Below are 23,426 nucleotides of genomic sequence, written 5' to 3' on the forward strand. Positions count from 1 at the left end.
AATGAAAGTGCTGCGTACCATCTATGGTGGGGTGCAGATGGCGGACGGTAATCGAAAATCGGAAGACTGCGGTGGGCCGGGCACGTAGCCAGAATTTTTAACAGTAATCCGGTGAAAATGGTTCTCGAAAACGATCCGACAGGAACAAGAAGGCGAGGTGCACATGTCTTTAAAATAGAAACATTTAAATTTAGCCTTCATACGTGGATCTATAAAATTAGCTCATAATCTGTAAGCCAGAGTTTTTGAAATAACAGAAATTCTGCAGGTTCAGGTTTATTCTGCGTCTCGTGCGAATCGACACGAGTCGAGTCTTATCCGTCACCCGATTCCTGTAGTCGAATGACGTGACAATTGTCCAATCCGAAAATTGCCTAGACCGGCACCGGGAATCGAACCCAGCCACCCAAAGCATGGTCTTGCTTTATTACTAAAAATGTTTAAATTTCACATTGCTTTCGATTATTCGATTTATATAAAGTGTGTTTCGCATAAGAAACATGGCTGAAAAATATTGTTTCTTGCCATACTCTACGCTGTTCAAAAATGGCACTGACCCATCTTGCCCCCCCTTATCCTGAACAGGATAAGGTGGGGCAAGATGGGTCACCAGGTTAAGATGGGTAAATAATCATTGGGGTTGTCTTAGCCAGTTGATTTACATCAAATAAATAAATAAATTAAGGGGCGTAAGATTAGTGAAACAGAACGAACTGTGGCATATAATGCTAGATCATGGCTTTCCGGCAAAGCTTTTTAAGCTGATTTGTGCGACGCTGCATGGTCCAAATTCAGGATCAGACTATCTAAATAAATGAACGGTATAATAGGATCTTTCTATCTATCGTTGCTTTTACATGGGAAAGATCCATTAATTACGTAACGTAAAAATTGGCCATTTTCAACTCCCCCTCCCATTACACTTTTCATATAAAGCATCTGAAAATTTGGTATGGATCGTCACACCTCAGGTAAACCCCCTCCCAACGTATTTAATGGATGTTCCCGTATTCCCGTATAGGATTATTGCCCTAGATCCAATTTCGCTGCGATGTGTAGTTGATGAAAACGAATGATTTATCCATACAAGCATTACAATGTTCAATAAACGTTGAAAAACCTATCTGAGAAGTGATACACAGGTCTGAGTCGGTATATATATAAAAAAAAGAAATGATTTTCAATTAGTTTTATTATCTTCATAATCTATCATCTACAAAATGTTTTGCTGCTGTGTGGTGCGCATCGTAATCGTAGTTTGTTGGAAAATATTTTCGAAAGCTTTTTCATAAAACGAAAAATTTATATTACTTTTCACCACAGAAAGTTGAAGGTCTTTAGATATCGGTTACAGTTTGATTCGGAAAATAAAATGTTATTTGATCTTATGCCTATGTTGTTTGTTACATTTCTGACCTTTTTTTGGTCAGACTGGATTAATTTTCTCTTCAATCTGATACAACACTAAGGGAAAAAAACGCAAATTTAGCAGAACGACAAGCTGACTTGAATCACAATCATCACATCATTTTGTATAGATTTCTACTCTCATAGTTGCTGTATTTCAAGTCGGCTAAAACGTTATCGTTATCAATATCATTGCATGTCGGCTAAAATAGTGTCTGAGCTTAAAAAACTAAAATTATTGAAGGTTCTGACTTGTTTTTATAAGGATAAAAAATGTTTGGATTGTAAGAAGAGTAACTTTACTTCAGAATTGTTGAAATATTACAAACATCTCAACAGATAAACCATTACAACCTATTCAGACTTTGAGCTTCATCACTTAATAAAGTGTATCTTGATATAAAAAGTCATCTAGATTATTATTCAGTGAATATTGGATGTGTACTTTGATATAATGATACTCTTTATCAAATTATAATGAGCTAATAGTCTGAATAGGCTATTACGGTCGGATTCGTCAAACTGCTCAATAAAAAGGAAAGAATGCTTTTCACAAAATGATGAGATCTTACTCTTTAGCGGGAACTTCAATCACTCGTGGTTTGTCAATGATTCGAGCCGTGCGGTTGCCCTTCTCAACAATGCCAATAATCCATGCTTGGCAACCCTCCTGCTTTTCGATGTCCTTACAGTAAGCGGCGGCCTGTTCACGTGGCAAACAAATCAACAAACCTCCGGAGGTTTCTGCCGAGTGGCCCTGCAACAACTGGAACATGTTTCCGCAGGCCTTGGCAACAGCGGCCATCTTGGCGATAACGGGAAGGTTGTGAATTACGAAGGAAACGTCGTTCTTTTGATGTGATGCCAATGTTTGTGCGTGGCCTAGGAGTCCGAATCCAGTGATGTCTGTGGCACCGTGAGCGTTGTACTTGTGCATCAATCGGGCAGCGATACGGTTCAACCGCGACATGGAATCCATCGCCCGGTGATAAGCTTTGCGAACGTCCTCCTCGGAAACGACCAGCTTGATGCGGTTCCAACGTTCCGATTGATCCAACCATTGGTGCGCGTTGACGGCAACTTGAGTTCCGAGGGCCTTCGTCAGGACCAACACATCACCCACGACGGCGTTGTCCGGAACGATGAATTCATTCTGCTGGCAGATTGTGGTCGCCACTCCACCGATTGTACTCCAGGGGTTGACCACACTCTGCCCTCCGGTGACAGACGTCCCGGCCTCTAGAGCGGAATCCTGAAATAGGAATGGAAGAGAAAGAATGGAATAATGAAGCTGGTATTATAATATGGTTGTTGTTAAGTCTGTTCAAGAAATCACGTGTTTTTTAGAAAACATTCTTGCACTTTTGTAGGCACGCAATTATTCTGCGGTGTTAACATCTGCTTATCACATAGCTGGAGTTTCATTACAATTTTTCCAAGTAATGGAGAACATCTATTTTATAATGTTTTGAACAAATTGGGAAAATTGTATGTTTTTTTTTAGATATTCAAATTCCTTCGAAAAACAAAATATAGGAAAGTGAGGTAAGATCACCATATAAAAGCTGTTCCGAAGCTCTTCTGGATGTGTGACGAATTTGTAAAATAATGAAACAGGTCCGATCCAGAGCCATCGTCTTGTCGTTTAGAGATACAACTTTGCTGACACGGAACTCAGGAAGGAGATTTGAATTGAAAAACAAGGCGATGTAAGTTTATCACAAGGAATCGCGCATTCAACTCTTATTTATCTGGGATCTGCAGGGCGTCACCGCAAACAACCACAGAAACGACTTCGTACAGATAAGTAATTGGTTTGATGGGAAATAAATTAGGAAAAGGAATTGACATCAGCGCGATTTTTTTTTAAATACTTCGTCTTTTTCAAGGAGGAAATATTTATCATATTCTTTGGGAGAATGAGGTTTGTAAAGATCATTTGTATGTTTTATTTGTACAATCGTAACCGATAAATTAGCATTGGCATTAGCATTTAGCAGTTCGCACAAATTCGTAGGTGGTACAAGCCAAGACTATTGTACGAGAGTAGCATCACTTTCATCCGTTACCACAGATATTGATTTGGGACTAATCACTAATTCTTAGATGGAAGCAATGTACCCTCCAATAGTCGAGATCTGTCCTGGTCACGTCCTTGCGAATGCTGAGGAAGGGAAAGGATGGACACCTACTTAAGAAAGATGCAGAGAACTCTCAAGACCTGTCATATGTGCCACGAGAGGTTTTTGGGATTGTGTGGAAGGTTAGGGGCAGTAGGGGCAATATGAAGATACGGGGGAATATAAGCCACCCTAATTTTGAGCTTATTGACAAGTTTTATCATGTGATAGACGAGCTCGGTGGTCTAATGGCTACCGCTTCTGCCTTATAAGCAGGAGGTCATGGGTTCAATTCCAGGCTCGTCCCTTTTCCTACTTTGTATTTCTATCTTAGTTCTTTCTGTGTTTCACGTTCTACCAAAACAATTCCTACTGTTATGAACCTTCCACACTAACAATTTCAAAACATCCCGAGGCACCTATGAGTGAGCATAGAGTTCTCTTCATCTTTCTCAAGTAGGTATCCAACTAAATGTCCTTTCCCTTCCTCAGCATTTGCAAGGACGTGGCTAGGACAGATCTCGACTATTGGAGAGTGCATTGCTTCCATCTAAGAGATACTGATTAGTCCCAAATCAATATCTGTGGTAACGGATGAAAGTGATGCTACTCTCATACAATAGTCTTGGCTTGTACCACCTACGAATTTGTGCGAACTGCTTAATGCTAATGCTAATGCTAATTGACAAGTTTTATCATGTGAAAGTTATATGATCTTCAAAAGAATGATCCACATCCCAACTAACATTTAATGTCAATGTAAATGTTATTTCAACTCGTCTATACGGCTTCAAGCTGAATATGTGTGCTATACATATGATCAAGAACTTCTAGTCAATGCTTTTACAAGCAAATCTGGCGAATCTATTCAGCTGTTTTTGACGTGCCTGCACAACTACTTTACAGCATGTTACACAATTTTTTTTTAATCTTTATTAAACCATTTAGTAATATAATTCGCTTCAATGGCACTTATTCAGATTTTTTAAATCTGTTAAATAAGTTTTATACAGCCACTGAATTCAATTTGATTAAATATTATTTGAGAGGAGAGTAAATTTCGGAGTTTATTTAATGTTTTTTTTGTGAAAACTCAAATATCAATTTTGTTGCTACCTAGATTTGAACTCCTGATCTCTTGATTCAATGGCCGCTGCTCTGTCATCACCGTCACTTTGACATATGTAAATAACAAAGAAAATTATGGATGTGCTTCTTTGCATACCCTATAGGTTGTTTTACTAACGCAATTTCCAGATTCATGCTGTATAAACGTTAGAAAGAGGCCTACATGCTGCTTTCAGCACATAAACTTAAAGATTATGCTTTCAGCATTATATAATTCACCATTATTCAAACATCTGTCAGCATGTTCTGTGGGCTAACTTTTATGCATCATCAATCGCTGAAATTGTTTTTAGGCAACATTTTCTCGATCTGTATAGATGCTACTCTGCTGCTAATCGTTTAACAGTAGCCGTCGATAGCAATATCGCTTCTAAATGGCTTGTTTTCTTACACTATCTGCTAGCATTAATGACAGCGCTTTGTCAGTTGCTATAAGAGCAAGTGAATACCTTTGTAGCTGCATTACAGAAATCAATAGCTCATACACAGCTCCGGCCAGTGATGGGAAATGTCAAAAAAATGTCATGGGGTTGCTATTACTAATTTGCTAATAACTTTTTTCAAAAGTCTCTTACAACTCGGATTTTTTTATTAACATGTAATGCTTAAAGGATCCTACAACTTTGCCAAACAGGTCATTGTTCTAAATATACAGTGTGAGGCATGATAACGAATTTAAAAAAATGTCACGGAATGTCATGACATTAATGTCATTTGACACTAATTCGGCTCTCACGCCGCCATTTTCAGTTTTAGAGCAATGACCTATTAGAAAAAGTTTAAGTATCCTTTGAGTGCTTTATGTTTATATAAAACACACGATTGTAAATTACTTGTGAAAAAAGTTATTAACAAATTAGTCCCATGACATCGATATGACATTTCCCGTCACTGGCTCCGGCAACAAAAATCAAATGTAAACATTGCGGTTTTGACATTCCATACTGATAAGCTATTAAAATAAGCAGTACATACAGTAATATCCCGATTTTATCACCCCCCTGGTGAATTTTGGGGTGATAAAACAGGGTATGTGACAAAATTGGAAAAAAAATATTTTCATTTTTTTTAATTCATTCCACAAATATGAATCATTTTATGCCTTGGAAAGGCCAAATGCGTGAACGGTACCCGTTATTTCTTGTCGAAATTTCTTACAGAATATTTCCCAGGTACTCAGAAGTCGTTCGTAATAAACTACAGGCGGTAAAAGTTATTTCATGAAAATCAATGTTATTTTTGGTATTATTTACGAAAATAAAAAGAATGACAAAATTTTTGGGGGTGACAAAATCGGGTCGAAAACGTGACAAAATCGGGACGTGATAAAATCGGGTCGAAAACGTGATAAAATCGGGGGTAGACAAAATCGGGGAGTGACAAAATCGGGTCAACACTGTATAAGGTTTATTTAAACGTTGTGTAATCTTCAAAGATACAGAAGTTGCCTAAAAGCTTTGTTAGTTCATTTTGTAACGAAAAAGTATGTCCTTACAACCGTTCAGCAGCTTAAGCGCCACTCCCAGTACTAGGGAGGCTGCTGACGTACGTTTGAGTCCGGCTGAGACCCTTATCCTTAGGCGAGTCAAGTGGTTCAAACACTCTCGTTCACTTCAACTACCCAAACCCGAAGCAAATAAATTGGGAACCCTTTGGACCAAATGGAAAAATATCATTCATCAAACCGATCAAATATTATAATTAAAACTAACACCATTTAAACAAAGCATCTAGAAGTAACAAACTCAAAAGCAGGTATATTAATTGTGCATCTCATTTTAGGGGTTTACAATTGACGGATGGGCGATCTTACTATCTATCCTACCTCAATTCTATTCTAAGCGTGGCTCTTGTTGAGGAGTTCCCACGACGCATCGAGATGGGGTGGTGATTTCGTTGGCGTACGCATGGAATTCAAATCAGTTGTAGCCGATCTTGTCGTCACACGGTCGAGCAGTGAGTCACTAAGTCCCAGAAAAGACGCGCGTAGCGATTTCGAGCTCACGAGTACTCGCGTAGTTCAAATGGTTCGCCAATGAACGCGTGAACCGCACCGAAAGTGCCTTCCGGTCAAGCAGATTTCCACGAGTGACCGGCTTGTGTGCGTGTGCGTAAAAATGAACCTCTCAGGCGGCGACCGAAACGTTGGTGGGCGAGTACTCTTCGGCAACGAAGCTTTGGGGGTGGTTATGGGTCGTACGGGTGGAAAACGCAACACCTCACTTACGACTCGGACGAATGGCTTGATTCGGTTGTGGAACCACTGCTCGATCTAACTGACTCCTGGGCGACTCGACTGATAACGACTTGATACGGCAGCACGTGTGGTCAGTCCCTTCGCTGAGTACACATAGGCACCCCACGTTGAGTAGGGATTCCTATTCAACGGGATAATTAGGTCGATTCTCACAAAAGGATAATCATTATAGCTTACCTAAGCGGATTGGGATATTATCTACCAATCCCTAGTCCTACGCTAAGAACACGTGCTTTTGTACTATCGTGTTTTCTACGAAATTCTAAAACAGGACTAGTAATTTTCATTAGCAATCATTTCTTCACAACGAATTATCTGCACTTACTATGTTTTCACAACTATCTAACTATTATTAGAATTAAATGCTGCGAACTGGTTGATAACAATTTACCAAATTCGCTTTTAGGCTTCACTTAGCTTTCAAATTGCACGTGAGAGTACGTCTGCATTGAACTAAACACTCTGTCCAAATGGCGTCATAATCCAATACAGGATTCTATTGTACCCCTATGGGTATAGAATTTCCAATCATTGTTTGGATTAAAGAAAATCTACTCGGGTGATTTCCAGGTAGGTACAAAAGACCCCCACTTAAAATTTAGATAATACATTCGATTACTCAGTGCAAACCATATTGCTAGAGTCCCATCGGATGAACATAAAATCGCTTGCCGTCGTTTGGTAGAGTAGAAGGAGTGAACTTATATGAGTGGAGCTCAATACCTATACGCGAAAATTACACCGTCAGCGTTACCCTAGTATCTGATAGGTGGCAGCACAAGTATGCCGAAAGCTCATGTTGTATTTTATTTTTTGAATGGACAGTGAGCAAATTATAATAGGGTGGTAAAATCAATCGTTACAATTTATAGCGCCATTACGCTATATTGTTAGTGCTATAACAACAGCGAAATCGTTTTCATTGTGAATGCTACTCACTGTAATATGGGAAGTTGCTAACAAGCAACTTAAATACATACATAAGCTCTTAACCGATAAGCTTTGTTGATAATTTAGACAGAGCTGTTTTATGACTATATGAAAGCTGCATAAACGATAAAAGATGAAATATATTCGGCACAAACTGACTAGCTGATAGATATTTGGTTAATAGTCGAGTTGAAGTTTAAGGGATTATTTGCGGAGGCTTTTCTTTTATTCAGCATTGGCTGCTTTATACTGAAAATACACTTGAAAATGTAAATTTCCTCTGCATAGGCAAAATTATTATAAGATTTGAAGTTTATAAATAAGGTTCTTACACAAAACTGTTTAAAATACAGGTCAAAAATGCATCACAATCAAAAGATCTATTATAATTGAATATTGTGCACACATGTTTGTACTGATACTATTAACACAGTAGCAATCGCCCAACTCTCGCACTGGTTGCTAACGCAGTTACCGATAGGGTAATTCGTCAAATGTTGAACGGCTAATTTCTTCGCCTATTGTTGAACCCACGTGCATTTCTTATGGGAGTTCAACAATAGGCGACAAAATTACCCGTTCAACATTTGGCGGTTTCTCCTACTTGTTATTTTTTCTTAACAATCATTCCGTTACACAATCCCAACCTGTTAACACGTTATTAATAAAATCTCCACAAGTTCGTTTGTTACTCAACGTGTTTGTGTCTTCACTAGAAGTATCAGTCCCTCAAGAGGTTATGGGCGACCAACGCAAAGAAGCTGCGATAAACGGAATTCAGCAATTCGCTGGGAAAGGCTATGACGTCTGGCAGTTCCGTGTTCAAATCTACTTGGAGTCTGTGAACGTGTGGGATGCCATCGTAGAGGACGCTCCTGAGGCAGCTGCCGAAGCGGCCAAATTCAAAGAAATGGATAGGAAGGCCAAAGCGTTATTGGTGGGTTTCGTGTCTGACGAGTATCTTGGATGTGTCCGGGATAAGGCCACTTCAAAAGCAATGTGGAAGAGTCTCGAAGATACGTTTGCGAAGAAATCAGCTGGAAGGCAGACCCTGATCCGGAAGCAAATTGCAAGATTGCATCTAAAGGACGGCAGCTCAATTCGAACTCATTTGCTGGAATTTGAAGACCTAATTCGTCAGTTGCGAATGGCGGGATCAAAGCTAGAAGAAAGTGATATTTGTTCATCTCTGGCGTTGACACTTCCGGAATCATACGACGCACTGGTAACTGCTCTAGAAAACTTACCTGAAAACGAGCTAACGTACGAAGTAATAAAGACTCGTCTGATAGATGAAGAGTCGAAGCGAAACGAACGAAACTACACCCTGGAGGACAAGCCGGCGGCGTTTGTTGGTGACAAACAAAGGAAAGAAGCAAGGTTCAACGGTAAATGTCATGCATGTGGAAGAAGAGGCCATATGAAAAAGGATTGCAGGAAAGGTAAAGCAAATGCAAATGTGGCGAATTCTTCCAAAGCAGTAGCATTCCTGATGGATCGAGGGAATTTCAAGCGAGAAAGCGTCGGGAAGATCGTTTTTAAATTAGACTCTGGATCGAGTGACCATCTCGTTAATACGAAAGCCTACTTCACATCCCTGAAACCTGTTCCCCAGCCGGTGATTATAAACGTCGCGAAGGATGGTCAGTTTTTGGAGGCCAAACAAGTGGGTGTTATTATTGGAAAAAGTAACCGTGGAATTCCACTCCATGTGAAAGATGTCCTATATGTGCCAAGCCTTCGTGATAACCTAATGTCAGTCAAGAAATTGGCTACAGCAGGAATTGAAGTTGTGTTCAATGGGAAGTCAGCAATACTTAAGTTGAATGGCAGATTAATTGCTACAGCGTACTTACGAGGAAACTTATACGAGCTTGAAATAGACGTGCCGAAGAAGGAAGCCAATATATGTGACATTGAAGCTGGAAAACTGTGGCACCGGCGCTTGGGCCACATTAGTCAACAAGGACTGGATACGATGGCTAGGCATGGCGTACTTAAAGGAGTTAACAAAGCACCAAAAATTGGAATTTGTGAACCATGTATTCAAGGTAAGCAATGCAGGGAACCTTTCAATGGTACTAGACAACGTGCGACTCGCCCTCTCGAGAGAATACACTCAGATGTCTGTGGTCCCATTGATCCACCGGCGTGGGACGGATCCCGATATTTTGTCAGCTTTATTGACGACTACAGTCACTTTGCGCAAATCTATCTATTGAAGAAGCAATTGAACCGCAATCCTACGTCAGCCTTGCCTAGTGGTGCCTCTCCAGCAGAAATGTGGTTCAACTGTAAACCGAACTTGGACAAATTGCGTATCTTCGGATGCAAATGTTATTCCTGGATACCAGCACAACTACGGAAGAAACTGGATCCAAAAAGCCGTGAAATGGTGATGATCGGCTATGCACCGAATGGCTACCGACTATGGGATAGGGAAATGAAGAAGGTTCGCATATCAAGAGATGTTAAATTTGATGAATGTTCGTTTCCTTATGCCGAAGACAAAATGAAAATCAAAGTTGAAACTGTACCCTTGTCAGTCAGGTTTTCTTTCGAGCAAGAGGGGGAAGATGAAGCACAAATTATGGATGATGAACTAATTCAGAATCATAATGAAGATCGAGATAATCACGAAAATGTTTCTATCATCAATACGCAACTTAATGCTCATGAAAGTGAACCAGAACTGGAAGAAAACGTCAGCAGCGCGCTCCCTCTGCAAACAGAAAGACAAGAAGAATTGTCGAGGCACAGCAGACGGGAGCGCAGGCTCCCCGGTAAGTTTTTAGATTATTTTACTGGGTATAGAGCTACTGCTGGCAGCATATTTCCATCAGATGCACCTGAGACGTTCGACGAAATCTCGCTTAACTTTTCAAAAGGACCTAAGTAACATTTTTTTCATGAATTAATTTGAGTACTGCAATCAAAAGCTTGCATGTTGTTCTGTTGATTGCGCTAGTCAAATTAATTCATGAAAAAAATGTTACTTAGGACCTTTTGAAAAGTTAAGCGAGAAATCAAAGATCGACCAGATCGAAAAGAATGGATGGAGGCCGTTGCACACGAACTTCGATCCATGGAGGAAACTAACGTTTGGCAATTCACGAAGTGTCCAGCCGGAGTGAAGCCGTTGAAATCAAAATGGATTTTTCGGATAAAAGAGGACGTGAATGGTCAACCGATGCGACACAAAGCCAGACTTGTAGTGAAGGGATTCTTGCAGAAACCAGGCCTGGACTTTGATGAAATTTTCGCTCCAGTTGCAAAACTAACCACAATACGAATTGTCCTGGCAGCTGGCATACATCAAGGATTCTTTTTCCATCAAATGGATGTAAAGACGGCATTCTTGCACGGAGATTTGAAAGAAAAAATTTTCATGGCGGTACCTGATGGAGTCGATGCACCTCCAAATACAGTATGTAGATTGGTCAAGTCACTTTACGGGTTAAAGCAGTCTCCAAGGTGTTGGAACGAGAAGTTCAACGAGAAACTGTTAGAACTGGGATTCGAGCGTTCAAAACACGATTATTGTTTGTATACAAGAATTTGCGCTGGGAATGAAATTTACATCGTGCTCTATGTGGACGACCTGCTTATTGCCGGAAGGAAGAACACATCAATAATGGCCCTTAAGAAGCAGCTGAAGTCAATTTTCGATATGACAGATTGTGGAGAAGCCAACCATTTTCTAGGAGTCAAACTATGTTGCAATAAGGAAGGAAGCAGTATGCGTTTATCTCAAGAAACGAATATCGACAAGCTGTTGGTCCGGTTTGGGATGAATGAATGCAATCCGGTCCAAACACCTATGGAAAAAGGTTCAATGTTGCCTGGTATTGGTGATTCTACTAGCGAACCTTATCGGGAACTTCTGGGAACCATAATGTATATCATGCTATGCACCAGACCGGATGTATGTTTTCCTGTAAGCTTCCTTGGACGATTTCAACAGAATCCATCATCTTCCCATTGGCAATGTTTGAAGAGATTAGTTCGTTATTTGAAGGAACTAAATCAAAATGTCTTGAATTCAAGCGGCACATTGAAGCAGAACCGTTGGTTGGGTTCGCGGATGCCGACTGGGCATCAGATACCATTGACAGGAAATCAGTTAGTGGTTACATATTCAAGGTTTTCGGGAACTTGGTGTCATGGTCAAGCAAAAAACAAACAACAGTTGCCACTTCCTCTAGCGAAGCCGAATATGTGGCCCTTAGTTCTGCGACATCTGAAGGAATATGGATCGCTGGAATTCTTGAAGATTTAAAAATAAAACAAGTACAAGAAGCCTTCGTCATATTTGAAGATAACCAGGGTTGCATAGGAATGTCTCGCAATTTGGAATCGAAGCGATCAAAACACATTGACATAAAACATCATTTTCTACGTGACCATATTGCAAGTGGGCGTTTGAAAATCGAGCATATAGCAACTCAACACCAACTGGCAGATATGTTTACGAAGCCTATGGATCGGAAGCGTCTAGAAGATCTGTGCTACCAACTTGGAATGGCCGATTGAGAGGGGGTATTAACACAGTAGCAATCGCCCAACTCTCGCACTGGTTGCTAACGCAGTTACCGATACTTGTTATTTTTTCTTAACATTCATTCCGTTACACAATCCCAACCTGTTAACACGTCATTAATAAAATCTCCACAAGTTCGTTTGTTACTCAACGTGTTTGTGTCTTCACTAGAAGTATCAGTCCCTCAAGAGATACAAATCTGAATTTATCACAAAACTTTTTTTTTCAAAACCATGTATCTATGGGGCAATATGGGCATACCTACAAAGGACATATGTGATTTTGTAAACAAAGATTCAAACGTCGATTTGTCCAATCCGATAGCACTTCTACGCAAACCATCACCACAGAAAGGGAGGGGAAGCCTTCGGCTACCTGTTGGTGGAGTTGGTTTGCGTGGGAGTGCCATCAGATTATACAAATCGACGTTTGAATCTTTGAATAAGTAACCGAGAATTTTCGATTAAAAGTCGTTTTTACGCTATTTTATTTCGAAAGTACGCTGTTTTTTAAAAAGGTCGGAAAACACGCAAAAATTGGTTTTCAATGAAGTCGTTTTTACGCGTTTTTGATTTACGTGGCACGTATCCCCCGCGTAAAAACCGACTCCAGTGTAATTTTTTCAAAGCAGTTTACCAGAAAGGTTTAATGCTAACTTCGTAAATTTTTGAAGTCATTTTTGTACTTTTATTGTCATTCAAATCATTTTATCAGTTTTTATATTCTTTTGTCATTATGATCGCTCAAAATCTACCGAAGCAGTTTCTTCGACTTACATGGAACAGCCCAATCATCGTAGAAACTGAATCGGAAGTTTTTTTTTTAAATCAAATATAAGAAAGTATTCTATCCCCGGTTCACAAAAATGACTAGTTTATAACTTTTGCAGCAGTTCTTACAAAGTATCATGCCGTCCATTAAGACGTTGAACTGGCTCAAAAGACATCATCTTTACAATTTTGATTTGTAGGATGTCACTCTTGTCTTTGGTATGGTATGCGCTCGTTGAATTACTTTGATTGCCTAAGTGATTGGTTCTTCAAGGTTTTTGTTCTGCGTCAATATTATCAAGTTCGTGGTAAAAAGTATAAACTGTTCGTGCATTTAGTCTATTTTATTTATTTATTTACAGTCTTCAACTATGTTATTCATGTTATTAATCTTACAGACTAAAAAGCATGTATTCAGTATTAAGTAGCATAGCATAATAATTGACTGACTATCGAAAAATAAGCATAATCCTATAACTTATTAGCAGATGACAACAACTGTTTACATTATGCTAGTATTTTTGGATAGTGCATTGTTTGATGGATTTAGCGAATATGTAAACGGCCTATTACCCAATTTCAGATCAACAGACTTTTGTTGATACCGGCTTTTCGAAGCCAACACAAAAAGAAAACAATCCAAACCTACCTTAAATCCTCGCATAATGAGCGGAATGACCACGTCTCGTTCCTTCTCGGTCATTTTGGTGCTCACGGCCAGCAGCATCAGCATGTTGTCGCACTCGGTCACTCCCATGGCGTACAGATCGCTGAGAACGTTGGCACAGGCGATTTTACCCATCATGTAGGGATCGTCCACAATCGGGTAAAAGAAGTCCGTCGTTTGGACCATGCAAAGGCCACCGTGCCGCAGCGGAATCACCGAACAGTCCAGTCCGATTCCAATTCGCGGCGACGACATGGACAGGTAAGCCGCCTCCGGATCCTGTGTGTAATCCTGCTGCAGCGAGGACACCAACTTTTCAAGCACATCCTTCGGTACTTTACAGCCGCGGCCTTTCAGATCGGCGAAGCGTGTTAATCGGAACGAAGCTTCCAAATCATGGGCGGTCGGGTCGAAGGCACGCCGCAGTCCCAAACCCGGATTGCCTCCGATCTCCATTTGGGTTGTGCCGAGCGAATCGTGATGATAATCACCCATTTCAGCACAGAACAGTTAATTAATTTAATAATTTCACTGAATCACTCTGATCACGCACACCGCACCGAAATCGGCTTCACTTTTCTCGTCTTTTTCCGCTTTGGGCGCACTGACGGGGCACACTCAAAATTTACTTCAACCAAGATGGCCGACTTTGATGAGGACTTTTTTCTTTTATGCCTGCGTTTGAATGGAGCGCAAAGCCGAACGAACGAAGAGAACGTAGCGTCTGTTATGTCCAAGCTCTGGCGCGTGTCTGTCAGTGGAGGAAAATCGAAAGTTTGGCTACCCTGCGCTAGCGGTGGCCGCGCTGGCGGAGCAAATCTAGAAATTTCTCCCGCGGCGAAAACGATGCAGCGGAAAGGCTCGTTCACACGCGTCGATTGTCAAAAATGCGCAAAGGGCGGAGCCCGTTCTTGGAGAGTTTGCAGTGCGACCAGATCATATAATATTCTTTTCTGGGTGGAGACAAATTATTGACCTTTCCTGTCAAAAAATGTTATTTGCTCAATCGATTCTTTGGCTTATTTAAGGTCAACCTTCCCAAAGAACCCATATTTTTTGACGCCTTTTTTTTTTTTAATTTAAAACAAAAGTCGAAAAAGTGCTGTTTTTTCGGGTGAATTTTTCAGGCCGCTTAACACGTGCAGCACTTTCGGTTTTTGTTCTCGATTTCAAAAATAGTTAGAGGCTTAAAAAATATGGGTTCTTTGGGAAAGTTGACCTCAAATATTTTTTGATGGACGGATTATATACAATTCCCGCATGGAAGGATGTCTAAAAGCGAACAGGAATCTACCTGGATAGGACGCAAACCACTTTAGCAAAGCCACAATTTCATCCAACGCATAACCCATGTTCCTTTTTAGAATGATTGGGCATGTATGTGTTACCGGTACACTTATACCGCCAAATAAATTAAGCGGTTCAACTGTCACAAAACCTCGTGCTTTTTTTCGTCGTCATTTTTTCACCGAGTCGAGTGTTTGGTGGTTCGGTCAAAGCTTTACCTTGCTGTTTTTTCAATTGGGAAACATTTGCGAGATTTCCTTTTTTTCTTGAAAATCGCATTAGCCCGCGTTGCTAATATACCTCTGAATTAACATATTTTGCTCCAGCGGAATTCATGAACGAAAAACTGATAAAAACGGGCAGATTCCGGCGGAAAACGACTCTCTCTGATGGTAATGGTACATCTGTAAGTTTCTATCCCTTTCAAATTAAACTCAAGTTCCAATTCCGATCATTTTCAGACGCATCTCTATCATGCTCATCAAGTGGGGCTGAATCTGGGAATGTATCCAGAATCCCAGAGCTGAATGCTTACATCCGTCTGTGTTTGTCTGTCGTCTTGCAGAGCAAATCGAACCCGACGAAGTGGTGCTTTTGTTAATTTCTCGCATTCATCGAAACGAATGCCAGCCAGCTTTGGGGAATTTTTCATGACACACACATCTCGGATAACCGATACTCGATTAGCAACATTAGCACGGATTACACACATGAATGAGAGCGAGGGGATCAGAGATGTTTCACAAGCTAAATTTCAGAAGATCGAACAGGTAAGTAATTTTTCTTCTGTAGTGTACACCTCCCACTTAACGGTTGTTTTTTTTTCGATAGAGATATCATTCACCCAGTAGCACGATCATTCACCCGTTTCGAAAACTCCATTTAATCACTGCACTTCACCACCTGAGGTATGTGAAGTCCAAAAATGTTTCACCGGCGCTAATAAAGCGTTCACGGTAACTGTAATTAGTATAGACAGGATGCAGGTTTCACGCAGCAATAAAGCGCGGTATTGAAGAATGATGGAGACGGTAAAGGTAAGAAGTTTGTTGGATTCCATTCGTAAGTTTAAGTATTATTTGTATGTAGCTAAAACGACCAATTGGACAACACCTCTATTCGTGGGCTGCATGACTACGATGATCCGCCAGACGCACCTGTATGCCACATTCGAGGCCGCATTACAAAGAGAAGTCGGGCAAACTCCTGCTGGCCCTTGTAACCGTTCGGTTTCATGTGATTGACTTGCGGCTCCACCGCAAGATTTCCTTTCTTGTCCCACCCTATCCATCCAAACCGACAGCATTCAATGAGAGTGCATACACCATTTCCATCCGTTCCATATCAATGCACGTTCATGCAAACGGTGACACAAATAGCGAAACAAATGAAAATGTCCAAAAAGATTTGACAAACAGAGGTCACTACTAGTTTTGATCAGAACATACATACAAAGGTCGGAGAAATATGAAATGTCAAACTTCGTATTTTGGACGAAGTTTGAGCTCCATCTTAACACTCGTTTTATAATAAATACCTCAGCCAAAGGCAATGAAGATTCTCTTCTCTGTCGTAACCTCCGAGGAAATCGTAGTGCGCGTCGTGTATTAATTGTTAAAAATTGTCACAAAATTGTGTGTTTTAAAAGCTTTGTACCTTATTCTAAGTGGGAATTGTGTCCTTAATACTAATAGTACGGTAAAAATAGTACGGCAAAACAAACTACAAAACTATAGTACGGTTAGAGAAGTTAATTGTAAACGTAAAATAACCTAACCTAAATTATAATTGTAATGTTTCTTATAGCCTATTATACATTTATGCCGTCTAAAACTAAGAAAACACTACTGTGAAAGTTATGTGCAAGAAAAAGGTAATTAAACTTAGTTTAGTCAGAAAGTGATAACAAAATCCTACTGTCACTTGATAGGTGTAATAATACCACTTGGCAGGTCCACGAGTGGGCCTTTTTCTTTTAATTACAAGCTACATCCACGACAGGCTCTTGGTGGCAATCCAAGAGGCCTAATCCTCACGCACGCTGATTTCAAGGTTATGTTACCTAGCTCGAGGACCTCATTCCGAGCGAAACTGCCATCCGGCATCTCCCACAAACGCCGGCAGAAGCGACAGAATACCTATTGTCTGAAGACGTGTATTGTTCAGACCGCTTTCCAAGCCATACCCGCCATCTTGAATCGGCCATTCCGCCGATGTAGCAAGCTGTCCAACATGCCGACGCTTCCCATCGCCGACAGCTCACGGCCATCATCAATCTCAACCGAAAGCGGCCAGTCGCCGCTTGTTCCCCATCATCAAGCTCACCAAGATGTCGACGTGGCCCGTCTCCGCCAGTCTCGCAGCCTTAAGCAGTGGCCACTTGCTGATCAACGGAATCACCGAGGATCCGGATCCCGAGCATGACGATGCTCCAACCACGCAAGTACCCCTATCAAGTGTGACAGTGCTAGCATAGTGTAGGACCAGAAAAGTACATTAAAATTAGCCATAAGTTAAATTGAAATTCGTGTTCGACTATTCTTGACAAGTGCGCATTCCCTGAACAATAAGGTTAAAAGTTTATTTATTGGATTTTCGCTTTTCCGGGCTTGCAAAGTAGCCATCAAGCCTCGTCCTCAGTGTGTTCCATGAAAGCTAATTTTCCTTCAGGCTTTTGAGAAGTTTCTGAGTGTTAAACTTTAAATTTATGTTCATTCAAGATAACGTCACCTCGCTGGGCAGACATTTCGTTTTCCACTGTTCCCGGCATGAATGAACGTTTCATTGAGAGAGATAATGGACGTGAAAGGAGTGTGCCAATTCATCCGACCCTGAATAATCCACCTTGCAGTGAGAGCGAGTTAGTTTCAATGGCGCCCGACTAAAAATGCATAACTCCCATCAGTTTCCATTCCCTCCGGGAAGGGGCGAGAAAACAGATTCCTGTTTTGTTGACGCCTTCGTTCTCCAAACGAAGAGAACACATAAGTTGCAAAGTCTTCTCGGAATCGGTGATCCGAAAATCCGAGGAGCCGATAATGATTCTAGAATTTCCAATTTCCGTTTTTTGAGTAGGTTTCGTCATAGGTTTTTTTCAATTGCATGATAATGATTTCTATTTAAGGCATGTACATAAAATCAATTACTTAGAATAACAAATTCGAAGCAACATGAGAATCAGTGATATTAGGCATTTTATAATTTAGATCGAGATCAAGAAGAAGATCCCGCGGTTCGGAACGACGTAGACAGTGATCTCGGAGAACGACTGATTTTGTAACGGTTCGCGATGAAGCAGATTTTCTGCTGGACTGTAAGGAATTCGTGATGATTTGCAGTCGTTCGAGATTACGTTTAAGCGCGAATAGAACCATATCGATAGAATAAATTACACAATCGAACAAAATACGGGAACAAATAACTTCACGACGAACTAACGCGGTTCCTCGGGACTTTCCGTCTCTGCAGAACGGGAAGTCATTCGTAAATTCCAATCGAGTCCGTGGCTAGGATGATCATAAACGTCGCGAAAAGTTCGGTAAACTGTGCGGACTCAATCGCAGAGTCTAGCAACATTGTACTCCTACATCAAATAAATACGCGAAACCGGTAATAGAAACTCAAAAGTCCCATGACCAATTAAAAGTCAATTTTCTTCGATTCCCGACCAACAGGGAAGAAACGAAGGTTACAATAAGTCTTTCTGTTGAGGAATAATTTCTTCATAAAAAAAAAACAGACAAGCAAAACACCCATTTAATCATTCAATTTGCTCCTGAAATATTCAGCGAGATACAATAATGAATTATATTCTGCTCGGGTCTTCCAGAGAACCTGAGGGTATTTAAGAACGGCCAGTCCGTTATGCAGATGAAGACGTGCAACTCCTCCGAAGTCAGGAAGTACGCTCTATTGGTAGTCTCGCGGGACCAGTTCGAGACAAGCGAACTGGCGAATCCATACATCCCGTCGAGCTACATACACGGACACACGATGTCCCAAACCTGGAATCAGGATTCAATCAATAATTCAGTCTTCAACTCAGTCGTAATGATTAGTTGATTACTTACCATTCATAAAAGGTCCGGACCGATTTCCATGAAATCCTATTCAATGAAAATGAAGTTGCATTATTAGGAAAGCATCGAATACAACTTAATCGATTTTTGTTTACAGAAACTATTCTCACCTGGCAAACTCGAGATTCTCGGCGTAAGAGTTTGGTTCCCATCTCCGCGGATTCACGAACAGCTAGGGAAATAAGACCGGAAAATGATGTCGAATCGCGGTATTCAGTGCACCCCCGGGAAACGTTCTCTTCGCGGATACTTTTTTCGACCGTTTTAGCCATCGACCGCGATAAATTTCGTATCAAAAACGCTACAATTCATGGCTTCGCGAACCATCGAATTCGTCGTTGCGTTGTAAACATAAACAACGATAATCTTTTGAGATTTCCCAACACAAAGTGTTGAAGTTCATCCACTGCGAGTACCATTGCTTCGTCAACTGAGTGACGAAGGTTAATAGGGTACTCCTGAGAAAAACCAATTCATAATTTTGATTCACCACAATCTGAAAAAGATCATGGTTGAAGTTAATAATGATTATAATTATGAGATTGATTCAAAATGAAATGCTTCCTTTTTGAAAGAGGAACGATGGGGTAATGTAACCGTTCGGTTTCATGTGATTGACTTGCGGCTCCACCGCAAGATTTCCTTTCTTGTCCCACCCTATCCATCCAAACCGACAGCATTCAATGAGAGTGCATACACCATTTCCATCCGTTCCATATCAATGCACGTTCATGCAAACGGTGACACAAATAGCGAAACAAATGAAAATGTCCAAAAAGATTTGACAAACAGAGGTCACTACTAGTTTTGATCAGAACATACATACAAAGGTCGGAGAAATATGAAATGTCAAACTTCGTATTTTGGACGAAGTTTGAGCTCCATCTTAACACTCGTTTTATAATAAATACCTCAGCCAAAGGCAATGAAGATTCTCTTCTCTGTCGCAACCTCCGAGGAAATCGTAGTGCGCGTCGTGTATTAATTGTTAAAAATTGTCACAAAATTGTGTGTTTTAAAAGCTTTGTACCTTATTCTAAGTGGGAATTGTGTCCTTAATACTAATAGTACGGTAAAAATAGTACGGCAAAACAAACTACAAAACTATAGTACGGTTAGAGAAGTTAATTGTAAACGTAAAATAACCTAACCTAAATTATAATTGTAATGTTTCTTATAGCCTATTATACATTTATGCCGTCTAAAAACTAAGAAAACACTACTGTGAAAGTTATGTGCAAGAAAAAGGTAATTAAACTTAGTTTAGTCAGAAAGTGATAACAAAATCCTACTGTCACTTGATAGGTGTAATAATACCACTTGGCAGGTCCACGAGTGGGCCTTTTTCTTTTAATTACAAGCTACATCCACGACAGGCTCTTGGTGGCAATCCAAGAGGCCTAATCCTCACGCACGCTGATTTCAAGGTTATGTTACCTAGCTCGAGGACCTCATTCCGAGCGAAACTGCCATCCGGCATCTCCCACAAACGCCGGCAGAAGCGACAGAATACTTATTGTCTGAAGACGTGTATTGTTCAGACCGCTTTCCAAGCCATACCCGCCATCTTGAATCGGCCATTCCGCCGATGTAGCAAGCTGTCCAACATGCCGACGCTTCCCATCGCCGACAGCTCACGGCCATCATCAATCTCAACCGAAAGCGGCCAGTCGCCGCTTGTTCCCCATCATCAAGCTCACCAAAGATGTCGACGTGGCCCGTCTCCGCCAGTCTCGCAGCCTTAAGCAGTGGCCACTTGCTGATCAACGGAATCACCGAGGATCCGGATCCCGAGCATGACGATGCTCCAACCACGCAAGTACCCCTATCAAGTGTGACAGTGCTAGCATAGTGTAGGACCAGAAAAGTACATTAAAATTAGCCATAAGTTAAATTGAAATTCGTGTTCGACTATTCTTGACAAGTGCGCATTCCCTGAACAATAAGGTTAAAAGTTTATTTATTGTATTTTCGCTTTTCCGGGCTTGCAAAGTAGCCATCAAGCCTCGTCCTCAGTGTGTTCCATGAAAGCTAATTTTCCTTCAGGCTTTTGAGAAGTTTCTGAGTGTTAAACTTTAAATTTATGTTCATTCAAGATAACGTCACCTCGCTGGGCAGACATTTCGTTTTCCACTGTTCCCGGCATGAATGAACGTTTCATTGAGAGAGATAATGGACGTGAAAGGAGTGTGCCAATTCATCCGACCCTGAATAATCCACCTTGCAGTGAGAGCGAGTTAGTTTCACCCTATCCACCCGGTATTACAAGCGACCGTTATAATGCCGTACACGCCCAATGTTCCGGTCGGGAGAAATCAGACCCGGTGTCACCAAACTAAAAACGATACACACTGCGTGCAGCATCAGAAGCACGCCGCAGCACATCTTTGTCCATCTTTGAACTAGTTCATACCATTATTTTATTATTAATAAACATAAAAATGTAAAATAAAAAAAGTATTCTGAACTTTCCAGCTTTTGAATTCTAGATGTCAACAAACCGAAAATTCCAAAAAAAAAAAAGAATGTTAGGAAGAAGAAGTATCTATTCAGGTACCCAAGTCTCCATTATATCTAGCAAAAATCTACTAGAATGGTGGTACCATAGTCTAAGAGATGTCTAAGAAGTATCGAAGAGATTCTATCTGTCAAATCTCTATCGGTTCAAACGGTTCATTCGCCGAAAATTTGAGGTAGAAACGGTTGTTGCATTTGAGGCGGATTTGAGGTCTGACAGGTTCTAGACATCGAAGAAAAATATCTAGGAGACTAACTTTTTTGTCTCAGAGATATCACGGGAGACATCTAGGAGATCTTTCCGAGCGGGTTTCATCAACCGCTTTCCGAACTTTAACCATACGGACAAACTGACGTGAATCTAAAATATAAACCCTGACCAAAAATGTGAAACGGTCGATTCGTATATCGAGTGATCGCTAATGTCAAATCACAGATAACAGATATTGAGGCTGGCATCCGATACGTGTGTAAACATCCGCAACTGTTAATTCAAATGTATTCACCTGTCATAAGACGAGTTTAAACAGTCCCATTGAATTCCACCACTTAATTGTATCCTGACAGATACGTATTTCGACCTCAACAGTAAGGCCGTCTTCAGTGTCTTGTACAAGACACTGAAGACGGCCTTACTGTTGAGGTCGAAATACGTATCTGTCAGGATACAATTAAGTGGTGGAATTCAATGGGACTGTTTAAACTCGTCTTATGACAGGTGAAAGCATTCCACTAAAAAGCTCAAAATAATTTTCTTATCAAATGTATTTTAAATTGGGACCGCGTTTGGCTAATCGATTGGAGATGGCGCAAGGATCATTGTTATTGAAAACGCAGCCCGAATGCGGTTGTCAAATGCGTTCGACGGTTGTTAATCAGCTGCATCCTTATGTACTGCCGCAATCAGTTGAGTAGATGGCAGTAGTGGGCCAACGTAAATATATCAATTCAAAAGTTTACACAGGATTTTCAATAAAATTTGTTCTAGCTTCAATATCTGTTATCTGTGGTCAAATTGATTCTGACGTTTTGCGAAAGGTGGTTAGGCCAAGAAGAAGAAGGTGCAATCTTCAGGAAAATTCAACAGTTGCAATACTCCATTGCGCAGTGACGCCACGCACTACTTTTGACAGATACTGGTCCTGTTGTTTACATAGGATTTCATTTTAATTTTGAGATACTTCTATCATTCTTTGGATTATCTGATCGATAATTACCTAAACTGATCGATAATCTTCTATATACATAAAAATGAATTTCTGTCTGTCTGTGCCTTATATACTCGGAAACTACTGAACCGATCGTCGTGAAAATTTGTATGGAGAGGTTTTTGGGGCTGGAAAGGTTCTTAAGATTGTTGGAGACCTCTCCCCTCTTTGGAAAGTGGGGCTCCCATACAAATGAAACATCAATTTCTTCATAACTCGAGATCTAATCAGAAAATAAATCAATTTTAGGCGAAACGAAGTTCGTCGGGTCTGCTAGTTATCTATATTTGAATGCGGAATGTACGGAATGTCTTCAATATAGTGAAATATGCAGATTTAATTTGGATCAAAAAAATTCTAAGTCCGAAACGTAAACAACAGGACCAGTACCTGTCAAAATTGTGAGGTTATGTTTGCCGCGCGCAATGACCTATATTGGTGTAAACATAACGTACACTCTCAAAATATTTCACTCAATGGCTTATGCAAATAACTGAAACATATTAAATTGTCTCA

At 40.6% G+C, this 23,426-nt stretch overlaps 2 protein-coding genes and 3 long non-coding RNA genes across 5 annotated transcripts in view; 2 read left to right on the top strand and 3 right to left on the bottom strand.

Moving 5' to 3' along the window:
• Positions 1-23,426, bottom strand: part of LOC134211948 (uncharacterized) — a 42,537-nt gene that overhangs the window by 942 nt on the left and 18,169 nt on the right. The window lies entirely within an intron of this gene.
• Positions 1,175-14,583, bottom strand: LOC134211946 (inactive selenide, water dikinase-like protein). The gene is made up of 2 exons (XM_062689356.1): positions 13,802-14,583; positions 1,175-2,659 (listed from the first exon to the last, which is right to left on the bottom strand). The coding sequence occupies exons 1-2, from the start codon at positions 14,312-14,314 to the stop codon at positions 1,976-1,978; spliced, it is 1,197 nt and encodes a 398-aa protein (XP_062545340.1). The 5' UTR covers positions 14,315-14,583; the 3' UTR covers positions 1,175-1,975.
• On the top strand, positions 15,082-16,938 carry LOC134211940 (uncharacterized). The gene is made up of 5 exons (XR_009979157.1): positions 15,082-15,498; positions 15,568-15,876; positions 15,938-16,143; positions 16,196-16,846; positions 16,913-16,938. It is a non-coding gene; the product is annotated as an uncharacterized LOC134211940 (long non-coding RNA).
• Positions 18,973-19,428, bottom strand: LOC134211941 (uncharacterized). The gene is made up of 3 exons (XR_009979158.1): positions 19,296-19,428; positions 19,177-19,212; positions 18,973-19,110 (listed from the first exon to the last, which is right to left on the bottom strand). It is a non-coding gene; the product is annotated as an uncharacterized LOC134211941 (long non-coding RNA).
• Positions 20,159-20,872, top strand: LOC134211939 (uncharacterized). Its single transcript, XR_009979155.1, has 3 exons — positions 20,159-20,299; positions 20,366-20,433; positions 20,513-20,872. It is a non-coding gene; the product is annotated as an uncharacterized LOC134211939 (long non-coding RNA).

This window comes from Armigeres subalbatus, chromosome 2 (assembly GCF_024139115.2).
Source record: "Armigeres subalbatus isolate Guangzhou_Male chromosome 2, GZ_Asu_2, whole genome shotgun sequence".
NCBI lineage: Eukaryota > Metazoa > Arthropoda > Insecta > Diptera > Culicidae > Armigeres > Armigeres subalbatus.